The sequence below is a fragment of the Pteropus vampyrus genome, unplaced genomic scaffold (assembly GCF_000151845.1).
Source record: "Pteropus vampyrus isolate Shadow unplaced genomic scaffold, Pvam_2.0 Scaffold157, whole genome shotgun sequence".
In the NCBI taxonomy this organism is placed as follows: Eukaryota; Metazoa; Chordata; class Mammalia; order Chiroptera; family Pteropodidae; genus Pteropus; species Pteropus vampyrus.
In genome coordinates, this window is record NW_011888938.1 from 1,195,448 (window position 1) to 1,204,412 (window position 8,965).

The 8,965-nt window shown below is 61.2% G+C and overlaps 2 protein-coding genes across 2 annotated transcripts in view; both read left to right on the forward strand.

Moving 5' to 3' along the window:
- Positions 1 to 5: 5 nt before the first annotated feature.
- On the forward strand, positions 6 to 6,032 carry SDCCAG3 (serologically defined colon cancer antigen 3; the record flags this gene model as incomplete). Its single annotated transcript, XM_011369983.2, has 9 exons — positions 6 to 306; positions 954 to 1,022; positions 1,746 to 1,858; positions 2,111 to 2,518; positions 3,080 to 3,153; positions 3,532 to 3,643; positions 3,893 to 3,955; positions 4,392 to 4,531; positions 5,019 to 6,032. Coding segments are annotated over 9 exons (1,377 nt in total), but the record flags the coding sequence as incomplete, so codon positions are not given.
- A 1,506-nt stretch (positions 6,033 to 7,538) lies between these two features.
- The window catches only part of LOC105298630 (snRNA-activating protein complex subunit 4), a 9,045-nt gene continuing 7,618 nt past the window's right edge, over positions 7,539 to 8,965 (forward strand). The window contains exons 1-2 of the mRNA XM_023536463.1: positions 7,539 to 7,642; positions 8,584 to 8,722. Coding sequence (XP_023392231.1) covers positions 8,593 to 8,722 — 130 coding nt within the window. The 5' untranslated portion in view covers positions 7,539 to 7,642; positions 8,584 to 8,592. The remainder of the gene's footprint in view (positions 7,643 to 8,583; positions 8,723 to 8,965) is intronic.

Consider the following 8,965-nt stretch of genomic DNA (forward strand, 5'->3'; position numbering starts at 1 on the left):
GCCTGCCAACCGAGGCGGGCGCCCCAGGCTCCGGGGCCGCGGTCCAGGTGGGCGCTGGCCGCTGTCCCCTCGCCGGTGGTGCCAAGGTCCAGGTGAGACGGCCACGCAGAGCGCCAGCGCCGGCGCGCGGTGAAGTCGCTCTTATTGTTATTCCAGCTCCAGCGTTCTATGAGCGCCGGTCTTGTCTCCCCCAGCTAGACTGTGAGCGCCCCCATGGCAGGGACCTGGACTCCCACTTCTTCGGCATTCGGCCGACGTTTATGTGCTATGTGCCCAGTCCGGTGCTAGCTTCCGTGGGAGACACAGGTGAGAGACCAGCTTCAGGGACCCGGGGTCCCTGCACTACCTGCGGGTCGCTCTGCGGTAGCGTTAACTCACCCACTGACCCAGCGGTGAGCTCTGAGCGCCGCCGTGTGCCCGGCACTGGGAATGCCAGGTGGACAGCCGTCCCCTCCCACTAGGGGCTCACAGTCTGGTCTTGGGGAGACACCGGCACCCCAGACAGACAGCATAGGGTGCTAAATGCCAGGTAGCAGAGGGAAGGACAAGGGAGCCTTCATCTGGTAGGCCACAACTGGACACCAGCTGGAGCGGCCAGGCAGCGGTCAGCGTTAGTTCGTCTACATTCTCTCCTAGCAGCTGCACCGCCTGCCACCCAGGGCCTGCAGCGAGTGTTTAGGTGGGGGACTGAGGGACTACCGGTAGCCCACAAAGGCGTTCATGAGGGGTCACAGACAGGAGGACATGAACAGCCCCACCGGCTGTTCAAAACCTACTGGGAGTGTTTTCAGAATCACAGTTACCCGGGCTCATGGAAGGCAGGAGCCTGGGGCTTGTGTTTTAAAGAGTCCCCCGGCGGTGAGAAGCACTGCAGCAGAGATGTCACGTCAGAAGAAAGTCGTGGTTGTGAGAGCTTCCCACGATCACAGTGGGGTGACGATGTCTCGTTGCAGATTTTGTCTATGGAAAGGGCAAGTGTGCTAAGCAAGGTCCATCAGGAGCCCAGGAGACGCACTTCGGAGGTAGAGTGGTTCGGCAGTCCCCTCCTTCCAACACAGTGCCAGGCACATGCGCGCTGGCGGGGTTGTCGGTCTGACGGCACGTACCTCGTGTACCTGGAGCCCGGCAGTAGGTGGGGGTGGAACCCATGGATTCAGTGTTGGCCCTGGAGTCGAAGGACAGGGTGCAACCGAGACGCGAGGGACAGCAGGGAGGCGGGAAGTCACTCCTGCGGGGTCTGGGGAGACGGCAAAGGCTGCAGTCGGGGGAGCCACCTCGACACAGGCTGGCACCTGGGCTCGGATGGTTGGTGGACCGAAAGGGTTGCAGTGTGGCTGGGTGGGCACTGGGAGAGCAGGAAGGAAGTGGGGGGGGGGGAAGGAGAGGGTGGCTGGCTGAGTAGGAGACGATGGAGGTGGCCAGCGACCGCAGCGTGGTGGGGCCTTGGTGCTGACAGCCCGCAGCGCAGGGCGCGCCCCTGGCCAACTAGCCGCCTGTGCGGGAGTGCGCGGGCCTGCCCGGGTGGTCCCTGTGGGAACCAAGGGGCGTAGCATGGGAAGGAGGAGGAAGCAGATCCGTGTGCGTGGCCAGCTTTCTCATTTCCTAGCGTCACTGAGTTCTGGCAGAATGACCATGGTGTGTTCCCGATTCTGGATGTTGTCTTATCCCGGAAGGAGAAACGCATAGGGAAGTCCTCCGTTAACCTCCAGGCGACCTGACGTTTGCGGTGTCTGTTATTATCTCAGATGATAAACTTGAAGAACTTGAAGAGGCAAACCCATTCTCCTTTAAAGAGTTTCTGAAAACCAAGAACCTCAGCCTGTCGAAAGACGACACGGCCAACAGACTTTACTCAAAGGTAAACAAAGAGTTGTTTGTTGAGACTTCAGATAGAACCGCACCCCCCCCCGGCACGTGTCCTGATTCTCAGAGCTCAGAGTGGGTGCAGGAGGTGTGGGAGAGCAAGGCAGTGCCGGCGCCAGTGGGGAGAGGAGTGGGTTCGCCCTGCAGCCCCTCCGCTCTCCCCTCCTGGGGCAGACAGGGCGGGGCCTTTACGTTCCAGAGTGGCCCTGGCCGCGCGTCCGAGCCTTGCCTCCCACGTTCCCCCTAGGAAGCCACAAGGCACTCGCTGGGGCTCAACTGCAGCTCCCCAACCTCCCAGACCGCGGGGTTCGGCCTGGAATACCAGCAGCCGTTTTTCGAAGACCCAACGGGGGCTGGCGACCTCCTGGACGAGGATGAGGACGAGGACGACGGGTGGAATGGGGCCTACCTGCCGTCCGCTGTGGAGCAGACGCACTCGTCGAGGGTGGCCGCCAGCACGTCACCCTGCAGCACCTACATCTCCTTCTTCTCCAGCCCGTCAGAGCTGGTGGGGCCTGAGTCGCTGCCACCGTGGACACTGAGTGACTCTGACTCGCGCGTCTCTGCGACGGGCAGCCCCAGCGCTGACTTTGCAGCCCACGGAGAGTCTCTGGGGGACAGGCACCTTCGGACGCTGCAGATAAGTTATGAAGCAGTAAGTGACGGGGCTGTCGTCAGCGCCCTGGTAAATGGCCTGTGTCTGAGCAGCGTCCTGGGAGGAAATCTGGAGCCTCCTGGGACGCTTGGTGACCTGGGGCTGGGCTCCAGGAACCAGAGAGTTGGCGCAGCAGCCCGTGTGGAGGCTGTGCAGAGCGCTCTGCCCTGCGTTCACCGGTTGCATGTGAATGTAGCTCGCTGAACAGCGCTCTGAAGGGCTGGGAGGTACGGCCCGTCTCGGAATGAACTGGAATGAAGTGGAGGCCCTCAGAGGGCTGCCCCGCAGGGAAGAGTCCACTTGGCTGTCACTCAGGGCCATCTCGCTAAGCCTTCTGCATAGAGAAAGTTAAAAAAAAATCACAGTCCCCCAGAAAGAGTTACGTGGGCAAAACGGGAATGTGTGGCCATTGGCCCTTCGCTCGTGGTTTTTCTCCGAGTGGACGGCGGCTTGACCCTAGAACGTTTCTGTTGATCCAGAAGGTCCAGAGTCGGGCCGCGGAGGCGCAGACCCCTCTGGGGTGAGACGCGCTGTGTCTGATAAGGTTTTCCTTCTCTACAGCTGAAAGATGAGAACTCTAAGCTGAGGAGAAAGCTGACTGAGGTCCAGAGCTTCTCGGAAACGCAAACAGAAATGTAAGCTTTCCGTCGGGGCTGCAGTTAGATCACCTGACGCGCAGGTTGGTTCCGAAACGGGACGCAGCGCCCAGCTGGGTTGAGTCCGGTTCTGTCATGTGTACATCCGGCCCCGGCCTTGGTGCCTGGTCTGCTGTCAGTGCACCCAAAACATTGTCCCAGATCTACCACCGTGATGGTGGCGGAGCCAGCAGACGCCCCTCGAGCCGGTGTGGGGTGCTGCCCGGCATCCCGCCGAGGTCCCTGCCTCCCTGGCACGGGTTCATTCTAGAACAGTGCACGCCGCTGGTCTTCATCCGATCGGCCCAGCGAACGCCTCTCAGAGCTGGCTGAGACTCGGTTTGTGACTGAGGGTGGCGTGGTTTGTCCTTTGACAAGGGTCAGGACGCTGGAGCGGAAACTGGAAGCGAAGATGCTGAAGGAGGAGAGCGACTACCACGACCTGGAGTCGGTGGTGCAGCAGGCGGAGCAGAACCTGGAGCTGATGACCGTACGGCGGGGTGGGCGGGGCGGGCGCGACGCGGGCGAGTGTCGGGCTGTGTCACCGCGGTGGCCCCGAGCCCTGCCTGGTGGGCACAGCTGTGAGATGGGCCCATCAGAGTGGCTCTCACTGTGGGAGGGCTCTGCCTGCTGGCCGGAGCTGGCCGGGGGCCAATGGCGCGTGCAGGGGGGCCAGGACGGAGGTGATGTGTCCTGTGTCCACGCCACCGCGTCATCGATGCCTTTTTCTCGGTAACAGAAACGGGCTGTAAAGGCAGAAAATCACGTCATGAAACTCAAACAAGAAATGAGCTTGCTTCAGGTAATTAGGCCTCAGGTTTTCACTTGTGAATTTGAGTGACTTCTGGAAAAGACGCATAGGGACCTCTGCTGGGTCCTCCCTCTCCGACGGACGAGTCACCTAGATAAGGGCCATGCACGCCCCTCTCGGGCCAGATGGAGGCCACGGCTGTCCCCCTGGGCCAGCCGCGGAGGGCTGCGGCTGTCACCGGGCTGCCTGGGTGGCGTGTGTGCCTGCGCGAGTTTCTCACCCCCGGGGGTTAGAGCTGAGGACAAACTGAAGTGAAGGGGGTGGCGTTAGGAGCCCGGGTTAGGGGCGAGCCTCCATTGTCCTGGGGGCCGGGCCCCGTCCCTCAGTCACCTCTGCCGAGGGGCCGTGTTTGGCTTTGTTTGGACTGCCTTTTGGACACTCCCCGGTCACCATCGAAACCCTCACAGGCCACCCCTCCCGCCCCCAGGCACAGGTCTCCACCTTCAAGCGCGAGAACGAGGCCCTGCGCTGCGGCCAGGGCGCCAGCCTGACGGTGGTCAAGCAGAACACGGAGGTGGCCCTGCAGAACCTCCGCGTGGTCATGAACAGCGCGCACGCCTCAATAAAGTAAGCGGCCGGCGGGGCTCAGGGCCTCCCTTGTGTTACCACCTAGCATCACAGTGGCGGGGCTCCAAGCGGGGGCTCCCCTTGCCAGTGCTGTCACCCTGAGGTCACACACTGCATGCCGGACCCGCAGGCGCTTCCCCTGCCGGCGGGTATTAGCCATTCCGAGCCGGGAGGCCGGGGCGCTGGCATCAGACAGGCCTGAGTCCCACTCTTCCACCTACAAGTAATTTCTCAGGGCCCCTGGCACAGTAAGAGCCCCTGGGCGATGTCACCACGTGTCTCCTGGCTGAGTGCTGTAGGGGCCGCGGTGTCCCCAACATGGGCACTGAGTTAGGGAGGTGCCTGTCGCTTACGGTGAGGACAGAGGCTCTGCAGAGGGGGCTCACGTCCCAGATACCTGTGCTCCGCCGCTGCTTCTGGGCCCCGGGCCCTCTGGGCCCTGTTGCGGTTCTGGCGGCCGTCCGTGATACCCGTACCTTCGTTGCAGGCAGCTGGTGTCTGGAGCGGAAACGTTGAATCTCGTTGCTGAAATCCTTAAATCTATAGACAGAATTTCTGAAATTAAAGACCAGGAGGAGGCTTGAGGACCGCCCGGAGCTTCCAGCTCACAGCACCGACGTTCCGCAGTCACTACTCACTGGATTTTAGATGCCATTGTGTCTTAAATATGCAGTCTTCACCCACAGTAAAGATATTTATCATGAGATGCTAATTTCATGACCCCGAACAGTATTATTAGCCAGCCCCGAGGAGCGGCTCCCACGCGCAAGGGTCGCACCTGGGGGCCAGCACAGCCCTGTGGTGCACCCCCGCCGTCCCGCAGACTAATGCTGTCTTGGAAGACGTTTTTATAAAAACCACCGAGTTTTTAAGTTACTGAACGTGGAAACAGCAGATCTGTGATGCGTGGTTTCCATTCTTATTCCAGAACATTCATTGTACGATAAGTTCAGTTGATCAGTCTTTATTTCATAAATTGAGAAAAACACTAAATAAGCTAGAATTCAAATGGTTGCCTTGGACAGGGACTTGTGCCTTTTCGTCATCGCTCAGTGCTCCCTCTGGCTCACGGTCCACTCCTGCGGCCTTAACAGGTGGCTCCTGCGGTGGGTGGCCTGAGCATGGACGCCCCACGCAGCAGACGCTGCGGTCCTCCCATAGGGACCAGCCAGCACGGGCTCCACACTGTGACGCCGTCTCCGTGCACCTGTGCTGGGGCCTTCAGATCTGAAACCTGCTTCAGCTGGAAGGTTTCAGAAACGCTTTTCAAGTGGCCTTCTGTACGATGAAGTTTGGGATTCGGGAATGGGAGGCGCCGAGCCAGCCAGGTTAGCTCCCAGTCTCCCAGGCCACCTTTCCAAGCGCTTTAAAACGTGGGGAGGCCTGGTATACACTGTGCCTTTTTGGTTATTTTCCTGTAGATGTTATTTTTTAAGATAAATTTTCCTTCCTGTTCACATTGACAGTTTTCTTATTTAATAAACTCTAAAATTCACATGCACGCCCCTTTTTGTCTGACTTAGCCAGTTGTTCATGCTTGGGAATCGTGCGACTGCCCTCTGACGCCAGGACGTACACCTTGTCCCTGTCACAACGGGTGGCCTGTGCTGGCAGTGCAGCGTCAGCTCTGCCTGTGCAGTCGAGGGTAGCTCAGACCACTGCTGCCCCGGCCAGACCGCAGTGCATGTTTAGGGTTGGACAGGTTGGATTCCCGCATTAGAACATTCTGGGAGATCACGTGGTTGAATTTTCAAAAGATGTTTAGATTGTGGACTCTGACCTGAGCTGCAGGGGAGAGCCTTCCAGAGGTGGAAATCTTTCGCTCGCCCCGCCCACCTCGTGCTCCTGCAGGTTGGTGAAAAGTGGGTTCTGTTGTAGAGCTGACTTCAGACGGCGGTCTGGTCGGGAAGTGCTCGGATGAGGTTCTCTTCTGGGTGTACACGCAATAGCTCTGGGAAGCGTGTGGGCCCAGCTGTCCCTTCCCTCTGACTCTGGGAAGGCTGCTGGGAAGATGCCTGGGGCTGCAGCCCTGCGTGAGGGACACAGCATTTTACAGGGGTTGGGCAAGATGAAGCAGATCACCAGCCTGGTGTCCCTTTCACCCACCTGCCCACAAGCCAGGCTGGGCCCAAAGCTGGGCGGCCACCCAGAGCACCTCTCAAATGTTTCACTGACCCCTGACCCTGCGCTAAAGCCCCCTCCAACTGCTGTAGCTGAAAAAGGGCTGGGGGGCAAGGAGGCTCTAGATGAAGCAAAGGGGGATGGACACAGGCTTTATTACACTGTTCTCTGTATAGTTTGAAGTGTTCCCTAGTTAAACGAATTGAAAATACAAGTCATGCTAACGAATCCGTTGTCGCGTCTGCCTCTGGATTCTGGAGCTGCTCAGAAAGCATGGGAAGGACGAAGTGCTTCACGGTCTCATCATTCCAGTCCTCGCAGCAGCGACCCAGGCTGCGGGGGGGGGGGGGGGGGGGGCTCCCCGCGGCCCCCCGCGGCCCCCCACGGCCCCCAGCTGCAGACTCTCCTCAAAACCCGCCTCTGCGCTTCCCCAGAGGGAGCCTTCTCAACTTTCCAGCGGAGTCCTGCTCACCGTCCAAGGCTCTGAGCCTCAGCCTCGGCAGTGGGGGTAGCCCCTCGCCCCCCGCCCTGTCCCCCTTGAGGCGGACACCCAGCAGGCCCTGGAGGTGGGCCCGAGACCCTGCTGGCCAGGACAGCACCAAGCACGTGGCAGTTTTCTCAGTGGTTGCTCAACCAAAAGCCTCGATACAAGTAACGGAGGACGAAAGGAGCACATGAGGTGCCTCCTGGGGCGCCGCCGTGGGGAGAACCCGCCCCACAGCGCGGCTGGGCGGCGGCGGGCGTGGGCTGGGGGCTCGTGCACTACCGGGCATCGGCCTGCGGCCCGGCCAGGTGGAGCGCGGACGCGGGCATTCCGAGGCCGGCCGCACGGGGGCAGCACCGGCCCGCCGCGCCGCCAGGGGCCAGTCCCGGCGTGCCCCGCGTCTGGAGCGTGGCCGCGAAGGCGGGACTTCCGGTCGGCGGCGCCCGAGTCGCGCGGCTGCCGGAAGCGTGGTGCGGTGGCGGCGGTGGTGCCTGTGCTGCCGGCAGGTGAGGGCGCGGGTGAGGGCGGCGGCGCTGTCCCGGGCCCGGGCGGGTTGGCAGGAGAGCGTGCGGGGTTGACGGCGGTGACCGGTGACGGGCGCCGCCTGCGGGATGCTGCAGGCCCGCGGCTCTCAGCTGAGTTCCGTCCGCAGACGTCTCAGGTGTAAGCCAGGCGCTTTGTGCAGGAGCGGGGGGCTGTCCCAAGCGGCGGCTGCCCTCGTCCCCGTCAGTCTCGGAGCAGAGGCCATGCCGAGGGCAGGGGACCCTGTTTCTCTTGCTCGGTTTTGGCCCTTGGGCCTGTGCTGTGTCTTTGGCATTTCTCCTGCCCATGCCTCGTCCCCCGCCTTCTCCCTCTCCGGCTTCCTACCGCTTTTAGTGCTCCCGCTTTGCATCAGGCTCTCGTTCAGTGTCAGACAGCGCCAGGTGCTGGCGATGTGACAGGGCCCATAGCAGGCCCTGTCCTCAGGGGCTTTCTTCTCCGTGCTGTCAGTGCCAGCCGCCTGGTCGGTCTGCATTTCCCTGAACGTTTGCCAGACTGCTGTATGTCCAGCACTGCCGCAGGACAGCAGGCTGCGCCTCCAGCTGTGGTCCTACATTCGGCTTTTACATGGTCCCTGTCCTTGTCCTCCAGTGTCTGCCACCACCCCCTGCTCTTTCTGCCTTGAGCGACCAGCTGACTCATGGCTTGGTCGTGAGCAGTTGGGCCATGTTGGCGTCCATCACTCCCCCCTTTGCTGGTTGCAGCCTCAGAGCAGACACGACCCACTCCAGTAGCTTCAGCACCTGAGAGCCAAGAGTGGGCGTTCATGGGCCATGGGAGGGTGTCCGGTCTCCCCAGCCAGGTGTCCGGAGCCCAGCGCCTGCTTCAGTCCGGCTTCCGCTGCCCCCGCAGGAGAGTGGGATTCATGCGCGTCTTTGGTTTCTAACGTCACGTGTTTTGGAGGCAGGCGGAAGTCATGGATATAGATGCCGAAAGAGAGAAAATAACAAAGGAGATCAAGGAGCTGGAAAGGATTCTGGATCCCTGCTCCTCCAGTATCAACGTGGAGGTCTCGGATTCGAGCCTTGAATCGGATTCTGACGCAGGTCAGCGCCTCGGCATGGTCAGACAGCCGTGTCTGCCCTTGGCCCCTGCCAGCCATACTACACCGCGGTGCTGCTGGGGGCCTTGCTGCCGAAGGACACATTCTGCCCACCTGCTCACTGCTCTCCGCCCCCCGGGGCCTGAGTGCCCCTCACCGCTGCTCTTCCCAGAGTCCTGCCTGCAGGGGCCAAGCCATCCAGGGCCCCTGGCCCACCCACCCCTCTCTGGCCTTGGGCTTAGCTCTG